Source organism: Salvelinus sp. IW2-2015, linkage group LG36 (assembly GCF_002910315.2).
Source record: "Salvelinus sp. IW2-2015 linkage group LG36, ASM291031v2, whole genome shotgun sequence".
In the NCBI taxonomy this organism is placed as follows: domain Eukaryota; kingdom Metazoa; phylum Chordata; class Actinopteri; order Salmoniformes; family Salmonidae; genus Salvelinus; species Salvelinus sp. IW2-2015.
In genome coordinates, this window is record NC_036875.1 from 21,452,608 (window position 1) to 21,477,024 (window position 24,417).

Sequence of the window (24,417 nt, forward strand, 5' to 3'; positions counted from 1 at the left end):
GACCCAAAAGCGACGTAATAGTAACAGAGTCTATTCCAGTATTAAACAAATAATGATTCTCCTGGATATAATCAATGGTAATCCAAAACAGGAAACTGAAATCCTCTGTCAATAGGAGGAACGACTGGAGAACGCGACCACAGACTGCAGGTCGCTTCAGGAAGGCACAGGCCGTAGCTGACATAGACACCTGCTCACACGCAGCATCTGAAGAAGGCAGAGAACACTACAGGGCGGAACAAGGACACAGGAACAGCAAACATCAAACAAGAATCCGACAAGGACAGGAGCGGAAAACAGAGGGAGAAATAGGGCTCTAATCAGGGGCAAAATAGGGGACAGGTGTGAGAGTAAATGAGGTCGTAGGGAGAATGAGAAACAGCTGGGAGCAGGAACGGAACGATAGAGAGAGAGAAAGAGAAAGAACCTAATAGACCAGCAGAGGGAAGCACAGGGACAAGACATGATCAAAGACAAAACATGACAGTAAAGCATCTGAAACGGTGCATCCCACTTGTAAAGCCATCTGAAACGGTGCTCCCACTTTGTAAAGCCATCTGAAATGGTGCATCCCACTTGTAAAGCCATCTGAAACGGTGCATCACTTGTAAAGCCATCTGAAACGGTGCATCCACTTGTAAAGCATCTGAAACGGTGCATCCCATCTGTAAAGCCATCTGAAATGGTGCATCCCACTTGTAAAGCCATCTGAAACGGTGCATCCCACTTGTAAAGCCATCTGAAACGGTGCATCCCACTTGTAAAGCCATCTTTAAGACTAAACTTTATTGGCTAGCCTATCCTTCCTCCTAGACTTTAATTGTTGCTTTTATATATTTGATTGTTGCTTTTATTTATATATATATTCTATATACATACACACACACACACCACACGACACACACACCACACACAACAGATGGCTTTACAAGTGGGATGCACTGTTGAGCGCAAACTTTTGACTGGTACTGTATTTTATTTAAAAAATATTATAAATGCATTTGGAAATACACTTGGAAAGTATTTAAAAAACTAAAATATACTGACTCAAATACATTCCAATGAATTTAACCCAGGCATTTGAAAATAGTATTTGAAATAAGTATTTGAACATACTGTCAAATACAATTTGGCAGACTATTTGGTTCTTACAAATAACCATTAAAATACTCAAATAAAAGTCTGTAAAACTTCAATTAATAGCCCAGACATTTATTTGCTTAAATCACTGATCACAACAGGTGTTTATTAGAGAAAGGCTTCTGTTTGAGCCAGGCGTCTACTTCCATAATTAACACAGCTTTTGCTCATTTGCATTGTTAATTGTTGAATTCCAGCATTCACTTCCAGCATTTTAATAAATGTCTTCATTTCCTGCACTAATGTGTTATCATTTACACGTTGTGTCACGTTTTGTCTTAGTATGTCTCTATTCGAAAAATAAAATATTAATTGACAGAATAATTATTCTCCTCTTGACTGTGCATTTTTGGCAGTTTTTACTTTCTCCACTAGAATGTGATCAGCCAATTTCTGGGGGTCTGTACTCCCTAGATTGTTGATGGTTTTTGTGCCTGCCAGTTAGGTAGCAGCTTTCAGCTGTTAGTAGCCATTGGCTAGCAGTTTCTTACTGGCGATAAAAAACGGATGATTGCCATAATTTTTTCAAGTCATCACTGAATTATTTTATTTACCAAATTCAAATATTAAACCTTGTAAATGTCATGGTAATTCATGGTTACCTCATAAAAAAATTCACATAGGCCCTGTATTTATTTGAATTAGGCGTTATTTGCTGAAATGTGTGCAGTTGCCTGGCTATTAAAAGGGACAGGTGGCTATTTGAGACTGCGAATAATTTAAGTTTTATGAGTGATTGTTTTGGGCTGTGTATTTGAAAATACACAAATTCACAGAAAAAGTATTTTAAATACCAGATACTCAAATCCATGTATTTGAACCCAGGTCTGGATAGGTCATAGAATATGGGCTGCAGTTATGCCTGTATACAGTGCCTTATTCAGACCACTTGACTTTTTCCACATTTTATTACGTTAAAGCCTTATTCTAGAATGGATWAAAATAAAATAAAATCTAAGACAAAAGTATTCAAGGGGTCTGAATACTTTCCGAAGGCACTGTACTGCGGTGAAAAGGAAAGACAGCATTGTAGGATTCAGCTACCTGTCTGTGGTGTGGTGGGACCCTCAGACAGCGTTTTGGGGGATTGGTTGTCATCTGTGGGCTTTACAGAGGAGGGTTTAGGGGACATTGAGGGGGTGGGGATGAGTTTATGTGTGGATTTAAAGGACTGTGAGTGGGTGAGGCATTCTTTAGATGCATATTTGGGTGATTTTGATGGGCTGGGCCTCTTCTTAGGGGAGAACTTGGAGGAGAGTGAAGGGCTAGGAGGGTCTGGGAATATGAACTTGGGTGACGGTGTTAATGGGGTTTTGGATCTGGATTTAAGGGACAGAGAGGGGCTGGGGGGGTCGTTTGAGGAGGGATTGGAGGACAGTGAGGAGATGCAGGGGTCTTCAGATGGTGTTCTGGAGATGCGGATATTTCTGGACAGGGGCAGGGAGGCGTTGAGGAAGCCGGACATCAGAGGCGGAAGGTTACGGAACATCTGGCCAAACTGCTCTGGAGAACTCTCCTGAAACACACAACACAGAAAAGTAGATAAATCTACTAAATAATGGCTACATAAGGGCTAAATTGCTCCCTCAGACCATAATAATAGTATTAAAGAGTAGTTACTTAGACTGGTTCACATAAAGTCGGCTACTACACATGACCATTACTGAGGTGCAGCAATGTGATGCAACACTGGTCGCAAGTGAAGGAAACCAAACACCACAACTGTCACCCTTTGTAATCAACATTTCAGATCTCCTTTCTGGAACTGTCAGATGTTTTGGCAGTACTCACCCTCTCCCTGCGGCGGGCCCTAGCAGACAGGGTCCACAGAGGTGTGGTCTGTGGGTTGGGCATCAGGAAGGAGGGGTCCATCAGGAGCAGCTCGGTGTAGGTCTCCAGAGACTCCAGAATGCTCTCTGTAACATCATCCTCCTCTATCACCACTTCCTCAACCTCTGGGAGTCTGGGCATAGCCAGCACCAGCATGTGAGAGCCGCCACATGCCACCTAAACACACATACACAGTATTAGCAGGTGCACGAACATAGACACAGACACACACAGACACTACTTGACTTACTGACTGGACACTGTATTTGAGGAAGCGTGGGCACAGTGTTGGTCTGAACTGGTTGGTGAAGTTCTCTTCCCCCAGTCCTAGTTTACCCTGGCGACCGTCCCCAAAGGTGTACAGAATCCCACTGTCTGGAGTGACAGAAATGAGGTCTCAATGGAAAAATGCTCAGGCTTTAAATTTCTGAATAACATCCATTCAACAGTGTATACTAGTAGAATAGTATGGAAGATTGCCTGTGATCACTGCAGTGTGGTTCTCTCCACAGGTTACGTGACTGACTCTGCCATTCCGGAAGTGGTCCAGTGCTTTTGGCAAAGGTACCTCGAACAGGAAGGTCCCATGGCCTAGCTGCCCATGCTGCCCCCGCCCAAATGCGTACACATTGTCCTCTGGAACATGGAGAGGAAGAGAGAGAGGTGTAGAAGAAGATGAGACAGTTACCAGCTAGGAACAGTAGACAGACTATTTTATTTCATTAACAGTACTGTAACTTTAGTTAGTATTAACCCTTTGACACGTACGATCACATATTTGTGATCATTGTTGAGTGGTCCCTGCAGCGTACCTTCGCAAATATGTGATTGGAACAGTAGCAACAGAACGTATGACGCAACAAACGCGTCTAAACAGCATTGTTGTCTGAAAAGCATCTAAACAATGTTTTGTACTGATGATAAATAAAGGTCTTCACAACTTAATTCCTCAATTTCACCTTTTATTGTAAAAGATAAATGCAAACTTCATCATCCAAACATCACACAGAACACATCCAAACTCATTCCATAAACCAGTCTAAATAACAGGTTGTGCTGACAAAAAACTTAACATAAGTTAGCGACCTAACGACTAAACTTGTTTACAATATACCACATATCTGGTGAGCACAAGGGAGAAATGTAATATTGTTTAGAAAAGAGATGCGTGTGAGCTAAACTAACAGCAGCTAAATTCTTTATGTTGGCAGCCAGGTTTGTTTATGCTTGACAAGTGAAAACTCCCTAATCCCAGAATGCCATTCACTATAAGACACAATGCCTGAAAAATATGAACTTTTCAGCATATTACAAATCTTTGATGTACTTTTTACAGTGTATACAATAACCATAGCACATGAATTTACCGTTTTTGACAAATCACAAAGCAAATAAAATGTTATCACCTCACAGATCATTACCCCAAATACAAACCTACTGCCTAGCCTAACCATAGTGCGAAAGCTAAACAGGGATGGAACCATTTTAGGGGTGTTTGTGGGGGGGGGGTTAATTTCATTTGTGGGGAGTTTTCAAGTCTATGGGCGGAAGAAATGGGGGACGGTATCGTGGGGGGATATCATGCAGGAAATATTACTACGATGGGGGGATTTATCAATAAATGGGTGGCAAACACAGGAGAAGTTTATACGCTAAATAAAATAAAAAAAATAAAACCCCTGGAAAGGTCTAAGTTGGCAACCCTGCGATACCATAGTTACAATCTGATGTTCAAACAACTGGAAATCTCTGACTTCCACCTTCATTGCGTTCAAGACAACTGGGAACTCGGGGAAAAAACGAGCTCGGACTGGGAAAAATATTTTTGAACTGTCATCCACCTCAGAATTCCAACTCGGGAACTCGGCCCTCTGTCCGACCGGAAGATCATTGACATCATGATTTGACCTCGTATCATTCAGAGTTCCCAGTTGTCATGGAAGCACCATAAGTCAGTCGAGTGAACTATCCCTTCACCTTGTTTTTTATAGCATATTTGGTCTGACATCTTTACGTGACAATAAGAATGCATTGTATGGTGTCAACAAACATGGCGCTACACATAGCTGGAAAATAGCTTAGCATTAGCTCATCATAATTAGTACAACCTTCAAAAAAGTATTTTACATACATCATATGTGTCCATTACAATCGATGCAAGAATCAGAATGCATGATTTGACACCAGACCTTGGAAACATATGAATAAAACAGTAAATACATTATGCTCCATACATACATACGGTATGTTACAGTAGAAATGACAACACAATATACAGAAAATAAGGCACTTACTTTGATAGGAATGCACACATGTCCAAAGTTATTATTTGTAAGGAAAACAACAAGGAATGCAATGTGGGCACCAGTCAGAAAATTTGCCAGGGGGAAAAAGTTTGTGCAAGGCCTGTTCTGACTAGAGATGCCTACTTGATCTGGGGGAAACACTGGGGAAGTGCTTGGGCTCTTGTCGGAGAGAGAAGTTTGTCCGGCTCAGTAAAGCCTAAAACATAAATTGTCCGCAACAGTGAAATGGGCTAATTCTTATGTGAATTAATGAGGAGACGGAACAGACCTCAATTCATAGCCTATAGATAATTAGCAGGCAGTGTGCCTTGGTTTGAGGGCAGCATGGGTTAACTGTCCTATTGCGTAACAATCATATTTTGGAACAGTGATACATTCTGACATCACCCGCATAAAACAACTCACACTGGGGCGACCGTTAGAGATATTTGGAACGCACATGTGAAAAGGTTAATAGTAATAGTATTTCACAGAGGTATTTACTTGTGAGTGCCACTGTGTGCTCCCCTCCACAGGACACTTGGATGACCGGGTCCTGGATGCTTTCCACCCGCTGAGGGACTCTGTGATTGGTTAGCTGGTCTGGGAATACACCCAGCCTTCCGCTCCCACTCTCCCCAAAGGTGTAGAGGTCCCCATCCACTGGAACAAGCGCAAACCAACAACAATAACCCAGCCGCGTTATTATATAACAACAGGATGTGGTATGCACAAGGTTAAGATCCCAATATAAAATAACCCTGCACGTGTGAGTGTATTACCTGTGACAAACGCTGAGTGGTGGTATCCACAAGACACCCAGGCCACTGGCTGTCCCACCATCACATCTCTAGGCTCTGAGGCGTAGCTCTCTGTGCCCAGACCGATCTGGCCCACAGAGTTATCACCCCACATGAACAGCCTGCCGTCCTCTAACACAGCACACAGACGGCATGTGAAAGATCAGAAACACACACAGACTGACAAGGAAGACACATACAGACAGACAGAGAAAACACGGACGGACGGACGGAAAGACAGACAGATAGACAGATAGATAGACAGATAGATAGACAGATAGACAGATAGACAGATAGACAGATAGATAGGACTGTTCTACACTGATGATGCCAGTAAACAACCCATCTGTCATCATCCTTACCAGTCAGGGCAGCTGAGGTGTTGCAGCCAGCAGCAAGCATTTTGATTGGTGCATGGTCAGAGAAAGGATGAAGCAGGTGGAAGGTGTTTGTGTCGTCACAGTGTCCCAAACCAAGCTGCCCCTCCTGGTTACTGCCAGCACCATAAACACGCCCACTCCCTGACAACCATGGGAGAAAGACTCATAAGTAATGATAACAGCAGATATTCATTCATTACATCCTTTCAAGTAATGCAGAGTAAAATAACATGGTTCTCTTACATGTGCACACTATTGTGTGGTCTCTCCCACATGACGCAAACTTAACTTTTTCAGACTTCAACGCTAAAGGAAAAAACATAGGTTTTAACATTACAAAACGTAGCAAAACTTCGACAAAACATGAGTCAAACATAATCCTAGTACATGATGGACTGACTGACCTTTCACAGCGGTGGGCTTGTTGATGTTGACATTGATCTCTGACCCCAGTCCTAGCTGACCCCAGGTATTACTTCCAAACATGAACAGCCTGCCATGGCCTACAAGTAGGAGAAAAGGCATTACACTTATATTTCATAAACTGCTAATAAAACTCTTAATTATACTGTTTTTATGCATTTGTTTAAAAAATGTATTTATATTTGAATGCCTATATACTACACATCTTGAAGTATAAAACCTTTTGTTCATTGCAATAACTAATTACAGGTTCAATATAGCATCAATAAACTGTTAATAACTATTTATAATAACTTACAGTCATTTTATAAACAACAGACAGATCATTTATGGTTTTATACAGCGTCTCCAAGTCACCCAATCCCATGGGAGAGAGTTGGCTACAAATTGAGTACCTGTTATGACAGCAGTGTGATCCCCCCCACATGAGATTTCCTCTGGATGGTCATTCTTCAGCCAGAATTTACTGGGCACATTATCAGCAAACTTGCTCTTCCCAAAGGTGAAGACTGCTCCTGTTTCTGTTACGGTAAAATAAAACTACCTTCAGACAGGAGAGAAACTATGACATTTCATTGGGGTTTGGGGATATAACAGGTTTAATATAGCCTACAAGGTTTGGTTGTACTAAAATGACCCTGATTTCACTAGGCTAACGTTACAGGAGTAGGTAAATCCTAATGCCAAGCAGTTGTCAGCTACCTATTTAAGTCGCTGCAAGCCAGAAATAGCAACAGGTTAGCGAATGGTCACCACCACACATTACTGGTGCTACACTATCTAAATAACAGCCATATGCTTAAAAAAGCGAGATACTGACACTTGACAGGTTTTCTTACCAGGTATATCAGCCTCCGTCTGGCCGGTCATCCCTTCCCTGGCTTCGGAACACCTCACAGATGCAGGTGACGTTCCTCGACCGAAATAACCTTCTTCTTCTATGGTATTATGGCGGTCCGCAAAAAATGGTTAGAGATGCATGCCGCCACCTACTGTACGGATGGTAAACTATGGAACAAATATCGATAGTAGGAAAGGAGGAAAAACCGACATCATACAACATTTAAAAAATAGACACATGAAAAATAAACATCTCCCTCCAGTCATATTCCATTCAAGTCTTTGGCTAGTTTTTCCTAGCCACCGTGCTTCTACACCTGCATTGCTTGCTGTTTGGGGTTTTAGGCTGGGTGTCTGTACAGCACTTTGTGACATCAGCTGATGTAAGAAGGGCTTTATAAATAAATCTGATTTGATTGACGTCACATCCCTACACATGCACATTTTTTCCCAAGATGGCGTAGCAGTCGGACGTGTGTTTTGTCTTGTCGCGTCTTGTCCCGTGTAAATAATAGTTTTCCTCGTTTTTCCCCCGTATATATTTCGTATATATTTTAATCTCACTTTCCATTTACGGACTGATTATACTCTCCTGCAACCCGCCTCACCCAACGTGGTATGGATCTGCTATTTTTATACTTTAGAAACGGAACCCCCATCAAAAGCTAGCCAGCTAACTAGCTAGAAGTCAGTTAGCCAGTGCTAGCGGTCTTCACCGTTAACCAGCCTCAGCTCGGTCAATACCTGCCAGTCTGCAAAGCGCGATATCAACACAGAGCATATCGGACTGCTTTTTCTCTACCACATCTCCGGATTCCAAGCTCTGGACCATTACACTGGATCATCACAGCTAGCTAGCTGCAATCCGAATGGCTACTCCTGCCTCTGTCCCGAAGCAAACACCAGTTAGCCTTGAGCTAGCCTCGAGCTAGGCCCATTTCCCGGCTAGCCGAAGAGGTCTACCAGCTAATTATTGGGCTACAATACCTCTTATGCCAATTGGCCTGTACCCTTTATTGGCGACACGGAGCCCCGCCGATCCATCACGACTGGTCTGCCGACGTAATCGTCCGAGGTGGTTTCAACAGGCTTTTCCATTGTGACGTCACCGAAGACCCATCTGCTGGCCACGGCCCGCTAGCTCCAGCTCGCCTATCATAGTAGCGACTACCGAACGGCTCCCTGACTCACCTATTGCTGCTCATTGGACCCTATGATCACTCGGCTACACATGCCACTCCCTAATGTCAATATGCCTTGTCTACTGCTGTTTAGGTTAGTTATTATTGTTTTATTTCACTGTAGCGCCCCCAGCCCCAAATGCCTTAGATAGCTCTTTTGTCGCACCCTCCACACATGCGGAGACCTCACCTGGCTGAACTGGTGCCTCCAGAGACGCAACAGCTCTCATCGTCACCCAATGCCTAGGTTTACTTCCACTGTACTCACATCCTACCTTACCCTTGTCTGTACATTATGCTCTGAATCTATTCTACCACGCCCAGAAATCTTCTCCTTTTATTCTCTGTCCCCAACGCACTACAGTAGACGACCAGTTCTTATAGCCTTTAGCCGACCTACTCCTCCTCTGTTCCTCTGGTAATGTAGAGGTTAACCCAGGCCCTGTAGCCCCCAGCACCACACCCATTCCCAAGGCGCTCTCATTTGTTGACTTCTGTAACCGTAAAAGCCTTGGTTTCATGCATGTTAACATCAGAAGCCTCCTCCCTAAGTTTGTTTTATTCACTGCTTTAGCACACTCCGCCAACCCTGATGTCCTAGCCGTGTCTGAATCCTGGTTTAAGAAGGCCACCAAAAATTCAGAAGTTTCCATAGAACTTCCATAGATAGAACTGCCAAAGGGGGTGGAGTTGCAATCTACTGCAGAGATAGCCTGCAGAGTTCTGTCATACTATCCAGGTCTGTGCCAACAATTCGAGCTTCTACTTAAAAAAATCCAATCTACCTTTCTAGAAATAAGTCTCTCAATGTTGCCGCTTGTTATAGACCCCCCTCAGCCCCCAGCTGTGCCCTGGACACCATATGTGAATTGATTGCCCCCCATCTATCTTCAGATTTCATACTGTTAGGTGACCTACACTGGGACATGCTTAACACCCCGGCCGTCCTACAATCTTAGCTAGATGCCCTCAATCTCACACAAATTATCAAGGAACCTACCAGGTACAACCCTAAACTCGTAACCATGGGCACCCTCATAGATATCATCCTGACCAACTTGCCCTCTAAATACACCTCTGCTGTCTTCAACCAGGATCTCAGCGATCACTGCCTCATTGCCTGCGTCCGTAATGGGTCCGCTGTCAAACGACCACCCCTCATCACTGTCAAACACTTCAGCGAGCAGGCCTTTCTAATCGACCTGGCCCGGGTATCCTGGAAGGATATTGACCTCATCCCGTCAGTAGAGGATGCCTGGTTGTTCTTTAAAAGTGCTTTCCTCACCATCCTAAATAAGCATGCCCCATTCAAAAAATGTACAACTAAGATATAGCCCTTGGTTCACTCCAGACTTGACTGCCCTTGACCAGCACAAAAACATCCTGTGGCATACTGCATTAGCATCGAATAGCCCCCGTGATATGCAACTTTTCAGGGAAGTCAGGAACCAATATACAGTCAGTTAGGAAAACTAAGGCTAGCTTTTTCAAACAGATATTTAGCACTAATTCCTGTAGCACTAATTCCAAAACGTTTTGGGACACTGTAAAGTCCATGGAGAATAAGAGCACCTCCTCCCAGCTGCCCACTGCACGGAGGTGTAACGATCTTCTTCATCTGAGGAACAGGAAAGATCGGACCAAAACGCAGCATGGTAAGTGTCCATGTTAATTTATTATAACTGAACACGAAATACAAAATAACAAAGTGAAACAATGAAAATCGAAACAGTCCTGAAAGGTGCAACAACACAAAACAGGAAACAACTACCCACAAACACCAGGTGGGAAAAGGATACCTAAGTATGGTTCTCAATCAGAGACAATGATAGACAGCTGCCTCTGATTGGGAACCATACCAGGCCAAACACATAGAAAAGAAAACATAGAAAAAAACATAGAATGCCCACCCCAACTCACGCCCTGACCAAACCAAAATAGAGACATAAAAAAGGAACTAAGGTCAGGGCGTGACAGGAGGCAAGGAAACACTGTCACCATCGATAAATCTACGATAATCGATTATTTCAATAAGCATTTTTCTACGTCTGGCCATGCTTTCCACATGGTTACCCCTACCCTGGCTAACAGTTCTGTACCCCCCGCAGAAACTTGCCCAAGCCCCCACCGCTGCTTCTCCTTCACCCAAATCCAGACAGCTGATGTTCTGAAAGAGCTGCAAAATCTGGATCCCTACAAATCAGCTGGGCTAGACAATCTGGACCCTCTCTTTCTAAAATTATCAGCTGAAATTGTTGCAACCCCTATTAATAGCCTGTTCAACCTCTCTTTGGTATCGTCTGAGATTCCTAAAGATCGGAAAGCTGCCGTGGTCATCCCCCTCTTCAAAGGGGGTGACACTCTAGACCCAAACTGTTATAGACCTATATCCATTCTGCCCTGCCTTTCTAAAATCTTCAAAAACCAAGTTAACAAACGGATCACCAACCATTTCGAATACCACCGTACCTTCGCCACTATGCAATCTGGTTTGCAATCTGGTATCATAACCGCCATCGATAAAAGACAGTACTGTGCAGCCATCTTCATCAACCTGGCCAAGGCTTTCGACTGTCAATCACCGCATTCTTATCGGCAGACTCAATTGCCTTGGTTTCTCAAATGACTGCCTTGCCTGGTTCACCAACTACTTCTCAGATAGAGTTCAGTGTGTCAAATCGGAGGGCCTGTTGTCTGGACCTCTGGCAGTCTCTATGGAGGTGCCACAGGGTTCAATTCTTGGGCCGACTCTTTTCTCTGTATACAGTTGAAGTCGGAAGTTTACATACACTTAGGTTGGAGTCATTAAGGTTCCCCTCTCTCCACTGGGATTCTCGGCCTCTAACCCTATTACAGGGGCTGAGTCACTTGCACAACATCTATTTCCGCCTTCTTCTTCTTCCTACACACTGCTGCCACGTGCCCATAAGCTTGATACCTGTAACAATGTAATGTATTCGGCACAAAAACTTGTACAGGATAACTTATATATCCTAACATAATTTTGTTGTGCAAAGACTCAACATCAAAAGAACAGACAACGACTTCTGTTTCACCACTCACGCCACCCTGTCTGCGTCGCACCAAATGACGAGCATCACAAACACCAGGAACCTTCCCCTTCAGTTGGTCAACTTTCACATTTACCGCTACCCCAGTAATCACTCCTTTCAATGGCGCCCTATTCTTGAGAGCAAAACAATTCACATCTCTTGCCCCCATTCATTTAACACGGAGCACCTGCTCCCTCTGACCAGCAGAMACACAAACAATTAACACAAGACCACTTCCGGTTACCCTTAACGATTCCATCGCACCCAACTCTGTTTTCACCCACCCTGAAACCACAAATGGATCAGCCAAAAGGCAAGGGTCCACTTTTTCCAAAAACTTCACTCCTACTGTCACAGACTCATCTTTATCCTGACCCTCGGTGCAAGCCTCGGGCTCCGAGAACTTCACCACACCTACCACCTCCAAGACTTCGCCCTAATTCACTTCCATTTCTCCTCCTGTCTTCAGCTCACTCTGCTTACACTTTCTACCATTCTTCTTTAACAAAACATCTCCCATTTTCTGCCATTTTTAACCAACTCAAGCTCACCCTCTTCCTCCCTCTCTCACTTAGACCTCCTCTGCTTCTCTTTTTTCCCTCCATTCCTCCTCCATATTCCAAGTATATGTCTTCTTATGTTAATACTGCACTTCTCCTGACATACATCTTGTTGTTGCCTTCTGAAGGGGTGCCATTTAACCGGCTGTCACAATCTCCGTACAATCAGCACGAACCCCTCGGGATGTAACGCTCAACAGTGCATCCCACTTGTAAAGCCATCTTTAAGACTCATCTTTATCGGCTGGCCTATCCATCCTACTAGACTTTGAGTGTTGCTTTGATGATATGGTTATATATATTTACTATTTTTGTATTTTGCCTTTTATTATATGCACTTTGAGATTATTCTTGTATAATCAAAAGTGCTTAACAAATCTAAGACATTATTATCTTCCCTGATTCATTGGTCTCGCTGAAACCTTTGGCTTGGAAAATGAATAAATTAAATGTCAGAGAGGACGACCCCGAAGTGAAAACACCTGAAAGACATGTACAGTTGAAGTCGGAAGTTTACATACACCTTAGCCAAATACATTTAAACTCAGTTTTCACAATTCCTGACATTTAATCCTAGTAAAAATTCCCTGTTTAAGGTCAGGTAGGATCACCACTTTATTTCAAGCTGTTTAAAGGCACAGTCAACTTAGTGTATGTAAACTTCTGACCCACTGGAATTGTGATACAGTGAATTATAAGTGAAATAATCTGTCTGTAAACAATTGTTGGAAAAAGTACTTGTGTCATGCACAAAGTAGATGTCCTAACCGACTTGCCAAAACTATAGTTTGTTAACAAGAAATTTGTGGAGTGGTTGAAAAACTAGTTTTAATGACTGTAGTGTATGTAAACTTCCGACTTCAACTGTATGTACAGTAGTTCTTTAGAAAATTGAAAATTTATTCCGCAAAATATAAACATTGGCAAATATTTATTTGCAGAGAGCATTGTTTTGTTTGCAGGATTTAGTTACTTGCTTTGACTTTGAACTAGTGAAATGTTAGAAAAATGGCCAAATCAACCTTCCATTCCATGTACGACATTTTAGTGAGTCAAAACCCCCCGCCCACCACTCTGATAGCAACGAACGCATGCTGTTTTCAGATTAGCATCACAGCAGCAACATTAGCATCCCGGTAGCAAGATGAACACTTCCGGTTTTCAAATTGTCCTGTAATACCACAGATAGATGAGAAGAAGATGAGAAGAACATCTTTGGTAATACGCTACGTGTATGATACAAATCAATATTTTTTGCAGCTGTGCATAATACATAATGTTAAAACAAATCTAAATTAATGAGAATTACTATTTTATATAAGATAAAGAATATAAAAATGGAGCACATTGAGAAAAGGTTGGAGCTTAAGTAAATTAATGTAAAGAACACATAATAATATTGCACTGTACAGGTAAAACGATTGATTGTTTGTCAATAACTTCATTAATATACTGGTTTTTGTCCGGAATTTCGGATTACTGACGTGCCCAAAGTAAACTGCCTGTTACTCAGGCCCAGAAGCTAGGATATGCATATACTTGGTAGCATTGGATACAAAACACTCTGAAGTTAAACTGTTAAAATAATGTCTGTGAGTATAACAGAACTGATATGGCAGGCGAAAACCTGAGGAAAATCCATCCGGAATTTTTGTTTTTGAGGTCACAGGCCATTTCAGTGCTTGCCTATGGGAAATAGAAATAGATAGGACCCAGATTGCAGTTCCTATGGCTTCCACTAGATGTCAACAGTCTTTAGAAAGGGTTTCAGGCTTGTTTTTTGAAAAAGATTTCGCCTGCAAAATCAGTTTTGTTATACTCACAGACAATATTTTGACAGTTTTGGAAACTTTGGAGTGCTTTCTCTCCGAATCTGTAAATTATATGCATATTCTACGATCTGGACCTGAGAAATAGTCAGTTTACCTTGGGAACGTTATTTAAAAAATATATATATAATAATCTGATCCCTAGTGTCAAGAAGTTAAGAAACTGGCTGTTAGAACTGTTAAGGCTCCGTGGATTGATGAGGAATTGAAAAACTGTACGGTTGAAAGCGTTGGGGCAAAAGGAGTGGCTAAAAAGTCTGGCTACACATCTGACTTACTGCAAATTGAGACATTATGTGACTAAACTCATCAAAAAGAAGAAGAAACTGTTATGAAGCCAAGATCAATGATATAAAGAATGATAGGAAAGAACTTGAGTACTTTAAATGAAATTATGGGCAGAAAGACATATTCAACTCCATCTTTCATCGAATCAGATGGCTTATTCATCACAAAACCATTTGATGTTGACAATTATTTTAATGATTTCTTCTTTGGCAAAGTGGGAAAACTTAGGCAGGAAATGCTAACAGCGAACAGCGAGCCATCGTATTCAAGCATAAAAAACTAATAATGAAAGAAAAGCATTGCAAGTTTGAATTTTGTAAAGTTAGTGTGGGAGTGGTGTAAAAATTGTTATTAATCAATAATGACAAACCTCCTGGCATTGACAACTTAGATGGAAAGCTACTGAGGATGGTAGCTGACTCTATAGCCACTCCTATCTGTCATATCTTAAATCTGAGCCTAGAGGAAAGTCTTTGTCCTTAGGCCTGGAGGGAAGCCAAAGTAAATCCGCTACCCAAGAGTGGTAAACCGGCCTTTACTGGTTCTAACAGCAGACCTATAAGTCTGCTGCCACCTCTTAGCAAACTGTTGTGTAAAAAATWGTTTGACCAAATATAATGCTATTTCTCTGTAARCAAATTAAGACTTTTAGCATGCCTATAGAGAACGGCACACAACGTGTACTGCACTGACACAATTGACTGATGTTTGAAAGAAATTGATAATAAGATTGTGGGAGCTGTACTGTACAGCCTTTGATATTAATGACCATAACCTGTTGTATTATGGCTTTTCAACCTCTGCCATATCGTGGATTCAGAGCTATCTATCTAATAGGGTCAAAGGGTTTTCTTTAATGGACATGTAAAGTGTGGTGTACCGCAGGGGCAGCTCTCTAGGCCCTCTACTCTTTTCTATTTTTACCAATGACCTGCCATTGGCATTAAACAAACCATGTGTGTCCAAGTATACTGATGATTCAACCATATACGCATCAGCAACCACAGATAATGAAGTCATGTAAAAGACCTTAACAAAGAGTTGCAGTCTGTTTGGGAATGGGGGGCCAGTAATAAACTGGTCCTAAACATCTCTAAAACTAAGAGCATTGTATCTGGTACAAATCATTCCCTAAGTTCTAGACCTCAGCCGAATCTGGTAATGAATGGTGTGGTTGTTGAACAAGTTGAGGAGACTAAATTATTTGTCTCCTCAATGTAACCTTAGATTATAAACTGTCATGGTCAAAACATATATATTCAATGGTTGTAAAGATGGGGAGAGGTCTTTCCGTAATAAAGAGATGCTCTGCTTTTTTTGACACCACAATCCAAAAAGCAAGTACTGCAGACTCTAGTTTTGTCTAATCTTGATTATTGTCCAGTCGTGTGGTCCAGTGCTGCAAGGAAAGACCAAGTTAAGCTGCAGCTGGCACAGAACAGAGCGGCATGTCTTGCTCTTCATTGTAATCASAGGGCTGATATATAAGAAACATTGTGTTGAAAATCCCAAATTGTTTGCATAGTCAACTTACACACAGCTCTGACAAACACACTTACCCCACCAGACATGCCTCCAGGGGTCTTTTCACAGTCCCCAAATTCAGAACAAATTCAAAAAAGCATACAGTATTATATAGAGCCATTATTGCATGGAACTCCGTTCCATCTCATATTGCTTAAATAAACAAATAAGCTGCCTTGATGACAGCTTTGCACACTCTTGGCATTCTCTCAACCAGCTTCACCTTGAATGCTTTTCCAACAGTCTTGAAGGAGTTCCCACATATGCTGAGCACTTGTTGGCTGCTTTTCCTTCACTCTGCGGTCCAACTCATCCCAAACCATCTCAATTGAGTTGAGGTCCAGTGAATGTGGAGGCCAGGTCATCTGATGCAGCACTCAATCACTCTCCTTTTTGGTCAAATAGCCCTTACACAGCCTGGAGGTGTGTTTTGGGTCGTAGTCCTGTCGAAAAACAAATGATAGTCCCACTAAACCCAAACCAGATGGGATAGCGTATCGCTGCAGACTGCTGTGGTAGCAATGCTGGTTAAGTGTGCCTTGAATTCTAAATAAATCAGACAGTGTCACCAGCAAAGCACCGTCACACCACTTCCTCCATGCTGCATGGTGGGAACCACACATGCAGAGATCATCCGTTCACCTACTCTGCGTCACACAAAGACATGGCGGTTGGAACCAAAAATCACAAATTTGAACACATCAGACCAAAGGACAGATTTCCACCAGTTTAATGTCCATTGCTTGTGTTTCTTGGCCCAAGCAAGTCTCTTATTCTTATTGGTGTCCCTTAGTAGTGGTTTCTTTGCAGCAATTCGACCATGAAGGCCTGATTCACGCAGTCTTCTCTGAACAGTTGATGTTGAGATGTGTCTTTTACTTGAACTCTGTGAAGCATTTATTTGGGCTGCAATTTCTGAGGCTGGTAACTCTAATGAACTTCTCCTCTGCAGGTAACTCTGGGTCTTCCTTTCCTGTGGCGGTCCTCATGAGAGACAGTTTCATCACATCGATTGATGGTTTTTGCGACTGCACTTGAAGAAACTTTCAAAGTTCTTGAAATGTTCCGAATTGACTGACAATGTCTTAAAGTAATGATGGACTGTCGTTTCTCTTTGCTTATTTGAGCTGTTCTTGCCATAATATGGACTTGGTCTTTTACCAGATAGGAGGTATACAGAAGATATCCCTACCTTGCCACAACACAACTAATTAGCTCAAATGCATTAAGAAGGAAATAAAATCCACAAATGTAACTTTTAACAAGGCACACCTGTTAATTGAAATGCATTCCAGGTGACTCCTTCATGAAGTTGGTTGAGAGAGTGCCAAGAGTGTGCAAAGTTGTCAAAGGCAAAGGGTGGCTACTTTGAAGAATCACATATCAAATATTTTTGGATTTGTTTAACACTTTTTTGGTTAATACATGATTCCATATGTGTTATTTCATTGTGATGATGTCTTCACTATTATTCTACAATGTAGAAAATAGTACAAATTAAGAAGAACCCTGGAATGAGTAGGTGTGTCCAGGTTCTTATTCTCAAGGAGATTCTAACATTACCCCTATTTCTTTCTCTTATTTTATCTGTGCGTCATGTTTCTCTTTCTATCTCTCCAGGGTCTGGTGGTCTCTCTGCTGACCGACTACTCCCCCCAGATCCCCTTGCCAAGATTCTAACTCTAGCACTACCTGCCGAGGGCATCCTTAGTTTACAGCTTTATGAGCATTTGCAACACTACAAAGCAGAGCTGGGTCAAATACTTGATTGACAACGACCCAAATCCTGAATTCCATATGGTGAATTAAAGCATAAAATGTGTTACCACAACACCGAGGGCATCCTTAGTTTACAGCTTTATGAGCATTTGCAACACTACCAAGCAGAGCTGGGTCAAATACTTGATTGACAACGACCCAAATCCTGAATTCCATATGGTGAATTAAAGCATAAAATGTGTTACCACAACACCACAGATAGAACAATGAGACCAGATATTTCACCGGATGTATAAATGTGAAACATCCAAATATGGTAATGAGAGGAAGCTCAGCGGCCGGCAGTGGTTGAAGATGGACGGTGATGGATTTTTACCCTTTGGCAAAGTTTAAAAAAATGGTGTTTAGAAGGGGTGCAAAGGGAAATTGAGTTATTGCGCATGTCACACAGTAGGCGTTCTCTAACGGAAATATGCAGATGCATCTTAGAACGGGCCAATAGGATCTCGCTAGCTCGTGCTTGGCTCTGCCCACCTCCTTGCTTGTTCTGCCCACAATTACTAATTTGTTCCCATTGGAAACGACAGGCTGTGTTCTATCTTAATTTAGTTATACAAATCTTTGATCAAACTGTACTTTACTGTATAATTATACAATGGCACCTCCTGCTGGCAGAAATAGGCAAAAGCTAACATTGTACATCCTCTCTTGAATCCCATGCATGGGTTCTCTAATACTGGCTGTCTTCCCTCCTGACCCTGGGGACGGGCATGTGAGGGGACTTGACGGGCAACCTCTGACTGAAACAGGGTAAATAGCTATTACAATTCAGTTGCAGGTATACACTCTAAAAAATAAAAGATTCCTGGAGTATCCTTTAGGGGTTCTTCAAATTGAAAATGTGGGGGAACCCCTATAAGTTCTTCGAATAACCCCTTTTAATGGATCCTCGTAACCTTTTGGGGTAAACAATAACACACTTTTAGTTTTCAGTGTTTATTATGGTTTTAGTGGCAAAGCAGAATACAAAAATGTAAATATGAGGTAAACTCCCAGCAGAACCCCAAGTCCATTGGGTATATCTTCTAGTGTGTTGATGTTAATGTGTTGATGTTCTCCGTATCCACAGCCAGAATGATTTTGCAGTGATGGTGATTGAACAGGTTTCCTGTTATATTAATCAGGTGTATAGGGAGGGTGAAGTCTGAATCCCCMAAAAATTTTATAATACAGATTAACAAAACATGCACACGACAGTATTCATACCTTGGTTTTTGTGGTGAAGGTGAATAGAAAAAGACCTTGTCCATAATGTAGAGGCCTATGGGATATTCATTGAAGATGTAAGGTAGGARGATGGTAAATGTGATCTGCATAACATACCAATTGACGTACCTTTGCACGCCTCCTTGTCTGTATACCTGCACAGACACAACAGTGAAAAGTTCAGTCATCTGCACCCAAAATAGCTAGCCTGCAACATATTCTTAAAGCTGACATATTCTTACCTCTGTTGATTGATATTAATTGAATTGTGTCCATTTTAYGTGCCTTCACCTGCTGCCCTTTCAAATCCAAACCCACATGTTTCAGTGGGGCAGTTAGGTTCCAGCAAGAACCCCCACCAACTAAGCAGGTTCCTCGATGAACCCTACCTCCTRTGGTGTACTTGGAATAACTTTTTGGGGGCCATTTTCAGTGCCAAGAACCCTAAGGTTCTTCAAAGAACTTTGAGGATTTTAGAAGAACCTTTGTTGAACTTTTAGAGTATACACACACCACTTGTGTAAGGAATCATTAAAGTATTATTTTTTAGATGGTTAGTTGGTGTAGCCTATTGACTTAAAATCATCAGTAGAGAGGTCAGCACTCTTTGAAATGAAAAAGGTGTATTCCATTTGAAACATAGTCAAACATTAGAACGCATACCAACAAAGCAAGCTACACTGTGATTAGGGAGGATAGCCCTATTTCGCCTGCAGCCCGCCCTTCTGGACATATATTTCTCAAAACTACGGATCCGTTCTGCGCATGTATTATTTTACGCACACATTTTATTCTACGTAGCTGCTGCTGCTCACGCCACCTCCCTTCACCCACGACCACCCTTTTCTGAACAATGATGATGTAGCCTATGTCTCTGCCTCATAACTGAACAAAAATTTCGCACCGATTTGAACGAACATTAAAGGCCATTATTATGTATGCCTTCTCGTTCTTCTGTATGGTTATTCTGTATGTTGTAACGGATATCGCAGTTGCACAAGCAGGACGCAGTCCCTACACATTGCATCGGAGCAAAAACAATCTGCGTTGTGTGATGATGTAGGCTAATCTTTGTAGTTGTTTTGGGAAAACCTCCCCGATCTTTGTGGTTGAATCTGTGTTTGAAATTCAGGGTTTCATGGCGTTTATGAATGCAGTTGCGGACAGAGCAGTGGAAAAGCGATTCATTTTGTTTTATAGCAATTTCCGATAATTTTCCAATCATGCAACACGATAGAAATTACCTATACATTGACTCTTTAATATCTAAAACGTCTGTCGGATATCACAAAAGTGTGTGTTTTACTGTGCTTGTGTTCTGCGCTCTGTAAAACATGTTGCAATTAGACCACCGACCAAAGGGTGGCATACAACCCCCAGATATGGAGGAGAGACAATACTGAGTATGAGCACATATACTTCACTTGCTTTCGGCAATGTTAACATATGTTTCCCATGCCAATAAAGCCCCTTGAATTGAATAGAAGAGGGTATAGTTAATCACCAGTATTTTTAGTAGTAGGCCAGGAGTTCCCAAACGTTTTCACCCAGGCCACCATTCCAGCATTGGCGAACATCCCGCGCCCCGCCCTTCTGCGCGCGCGCCACGTCTATTTCTATGGGCAGAAGTCTGTTTGTAACTGTTCACACACCTCGTTGGTGGAGATAACATTTTGCATGTTTAAGGCTTATTTTCTGCAATTCAATACGTTTTGCCATAGGATGGATACTTTTTTTGTGTCATGGGGCGCAGAGAACATTTCGCAGTTTTAAAGCAAATTTACTGCAATTCTAGACATTTAGCCATGTCTTATGTGTTCATGTGGGCTCCCGAATGGCGCAGCGGTCTAAGGCACTGCATCTCAGTGCTAGAGGGTGTATCACAACCGGCGGTGATTGGGAGTCCCGCAGGTGGCGCACAATTGGCCCAGTGTCGTCCGGGTTAGGGTTTGGCCTTCATTGTAAATAAGAATTTGTTCTTAACTGACTTGCCTTAAATAAAGATAAAATAAATAAAACACCTGGCCGAGATTAAACACCTGTGTGCCCTTTTAAACTGGTGACCCCCAATGTGTCATTATATTTGAGTGACTCAAGCATGACAACAAAATCAATGGGCTAAAAAACCTAGCTAAATAACGTTTGATGACATGGGCTAGTTGATCTGGACATTTCTGAGAAGTTATAAATAGCTCTCTAATGTATGCAATGACTGACATGACAAGAGAAACTGCTGATGCACTATCCCCTAGCACACTCCACAGATTGGGAACCACTGAGCTTGGCCACAGTAATAGTAAGTGGGAGAAAAGTTTTCCGTAGCAGTAAGTGTTACACGTATTTATGCATAAGCCATGCACATACTGAAATCACAGTCAAAATAGCCGGACTGTTATATGTGGTTGTTTTGACCTACCTTGGCTGAATATAGGCTACTACAATCCATTGTTTTTAAAATGTTCATACTGAGTAGTAGACTATCTGAGCTTATTTTGTGAATCGTAGACTATAGTATGTAACCCAATCTTATGTTTCATTGTTGCAATAAAACGTTATTGAGGCCGATATTTTTGTGCAATCTAATTGCAAAGAGCCATGCATCCAATTGTAAGTAGATCGGCTGGGTTTGTTGACGTTTTGCAGGTATAATAGCCTAGGATACAGGCAGAGATTGGCAGTATTTATATTACATGTATCAGATAGTAAAATGTGAATTTAGTGCCGAGTCATGCGTACAAAACTCCATCCCTGAATTTGCAAGTCGCTTCAAGTTTTAATCTCAGTGCATTGGACAAGAAACTCGAGCCTCATCACTGTCTCTGTGTGCAAGCAAGCAGGGTGACGGTGCCTTCGTGAAAAGGCACTCAAAGAAGCATTACCACAATAATTACATTTGGAAACAGGCGACTGCGTTTACCGATACCTTGCTAAAATAGTATTTTATATTAGTTTGATAATGTCGGTGGGCATTGAGTCGGGATTTTCAAGTGAGGAGGTTCTGAACGTTCGCTTCCCACTCCACCGGGCGTGCAGGGATGGAGATATCGGTGCGTTGTGCTCACTTCTTCAGTACACCTCAAACCCGGCGGAGTTAGCCGTGGAGGACTCTTTCTACGGCTGGACACCCATACATTGGGCTGCTCATTTTGGAAAGGTAATGGGATTTTTTTATTACCAAGAAATAAAAAGGCCGAGGCACAGAGTTTCTAACCATCTTTGGCCGAGGTTTCCAGCTGCCATTTTAAGACAGTCTGACCGCGACTGAATTATAAATATTTAGGTAACGTTAGCTAGCTAGCCCTTGATCATTACTCTTAGTTCCATTAGATTACACAAGTCATTGGACGAAGGCGTCTTCAGGGGGAGTTTTGTTAAGGTCCCTCCCTGACACGGTTCGGTCTGAACATTAACATGTGTCGCTTGCGGTAAGGTTTTGGAAGCATAAGGACCTTATCATTCATATCAGCCAGAAATAACAATTTGATACACACCTTGATAACGTGTTCCCACACGGTCATATCTCCATGTTACGGCGCTTGTTTACGGAAAACAGAAGGACGCCAAGAGGTGACCACCCGTACTAATTAACTATCTAGCATCCCCCTGAACACCTGGGTGTAAGTTTAACTCGGTAAGTGTAGTTTCTTTGATATGTGCACCGGTTACAGTGTGGCGGGCTCGATTGTTTATTGGTTGCGTTGGAAATCCAATAACCTGTAACGCGCCAAAAGGCAGTTTGTAAGCACACAGGACTCCTTCCCATGTGCAAGTGTATACATAAACATTGTAAACAAGTCAACCGAAGGACGGGGTGAGCTCCAGTCCAGCCTACCTGATTGTTTAACTAGGAGGAACATTATAAATCCATGTTTTTATTTTTTATTTATTTAACTAAGTCAGTTATTAAGAACAAATTCTTATTTACAATACCGGCCAAACCCGGACGACGCTGGGCCAATTGTGCGCCGCCCTATGGGACTCCCAATCACTGCCGGTTGTGATACAGCCTGGATTCGAACCAGGGTGTCTGTAGTGACGCCTCTAGCACTGAGACGCAGTGCCTTAAACCGCTGTGCCACTCGCTGCGCAAATCAGCCTCATCACTGACTGGATGCTGATCGATTTGAGAGAGAAGTGAAAGTACAATAGCTACACTGTATAAATTGTCAATCTATTTTCAGCACACACTGAGAACAACACATTCTGCCCTCTCTATTTCCCTGTCCCTGCCTGGTTAGTGACAGTATGCTAACTCCGCCTCAGGCATTTACTAAAATCGAGTCATCCGTTGACTCTCCTCTGTGCTGCTGAGTTAGTATTCACACTGTTACTGTATCCTGTTACTGTTAGAGCAGGGTTTTACGAATAGCCCGAGGCATGGTCTGCCTGACTCAATGACTGAACAAGTTTGTGGTTGTGAGAAGCATAGTTTTCTCACTTGTGTTGATCATAAAAAACTAACTTGCACAAACACAATATACAAACAAGATGGAGTATGGCCAACTTCCAGGTTACATCCTTGTCTAATAGATGTCCTGCTACAGCACTGTTGCTACTGCTGCAAAAAAAAGATGTCTGATCAAGCCACTCACAGGAGGGTCAGACTGTATTTGCATAGCCCCCCCCCCCCAATTGCTCCATGAATTACCTGCACCACCTATTGCGATGTGCCTTCTAAGTAAATCAGGTGTTAAATGAGGTGAAAAGGAGACTGGAGTGGCACTTTAAATCACACCTCACTCTTGCAGAAATCAACATTTGACATGTCAAATAGTTTGAATWRAAAAAAATAAAACAATTAAAAACACCCTTTATAGGTTGGTTTAACACCAAGTGAGGTGGTAGGTCCCATGAGGCTGTTGTTAGAGCATGGTGCTTGCAACACTAGGGTTGTGGGTTCGATTCCCACGAGGGACCAGTACAAAAATGTTTGTACTCACTACTGTAAGTCACTCTGGATAAGATACATTACACAAATGTAAATGTAATATAGTTATTTGGATTGATGCATTATTATATTGCCCTGGTGGCGGTTAACTGGGTCTGATTTAGGCTTTGGTATACCATATACCGCAGTATTTGGAAATAACCACAAAGGGTTTTTCAATACCGTTAACAATTTTATTTTTTATACATTTGAATGTTGTAGCTACTTTTTAAGTAAATACCTGCAGTCAACTTGTGAAATATGTTAGGAGATAAAGAAGATTGCCTTCATTTCAACTGTCACAATTTTTCATTATGAAGCTTACCGGTAGTACCCATTCACGTGGTGTTTGTTTACAAGCGCACAACAATG

The 24,417-nt window shown here is 42.1% G+C and overlaps 2 protein-coding genes and 1 long non-coding RNA gene across 3 annotated transcripts in view; 2 read left to right on the plus strand and 1 right to left on the minus strand.

Annotated features, from left to right (window-relative positions):
- The window catches only part of LOC111959251 (retinitis pigmentosa 1-like 1 protein), a 37,457-nt gene extending 28,460 nt beyond the window's left edge, over positions 1-8,997 (minus strand). The window contains 12 exon segments of the mRNA XM_024134933.2: positions 2,185-2,656; positions 2,932-3,147; positions 3,221-3,345; positions 3,451-3,606; positions 5,760-5,918; positions 6,038-6,187; positions 6,418-6,576; positions 6,679-6,741; positions 6,840-6,938; positions 7,254-7,379; positions 7,698-7,866; positions 8,686-8,997. Coding sequence (XP_023990701.2) covers positions 2,185-2,656; positions 2,932-3,147; positions 3,221-3,345; positions 3,451-3,606; positions 5,760-5,918; positions 6,038-6,187; positions 6,418-6,576; positions 6,679-6,741; positions 6,840-6,938; positions 7,254-7,379; positions 7,698-7,728 — 1,756 coding nt within the window. The 5' untranslated portion in view covers positions 7,729-7,866; positions 8,686-8,997.
- An 828-nt stretch (positions 8,998-9,825) lies between these two features.
- Positions 9,826-17,652, plus strand: LOC139023746 (uncharacterized). Its single transcript, XR_011474902.1, has 2 exons — positions 9,826-10,534; positions 17,086-17,652. It is a non-coding gene; the product is annotated as an uncharacterized lncRNA (long non-coding RNA).
- Positions 17,653-21,924: 4,272 nt separating this feature from the next.
- The window catches only part of LOC111959548 (ankyrin repeat domain-containing protein 10-like), a 31,823-nt gene continuing 29,330 nt past the window's right edge, over positions 21,925-24,417 (plus strand). The window contains exon 1 of the mRNA XM_023981185.2: positions 21,925-22,272. Within this exon, the coding sequence (XP_023836953.1) occupies positions 22,075-22,272 (198 nt within the window). The 5' untranslated portion in view covers positions 21,925-22,074. The remainder of the gene's footprint in view (positions 22,273-24,417) is intronic.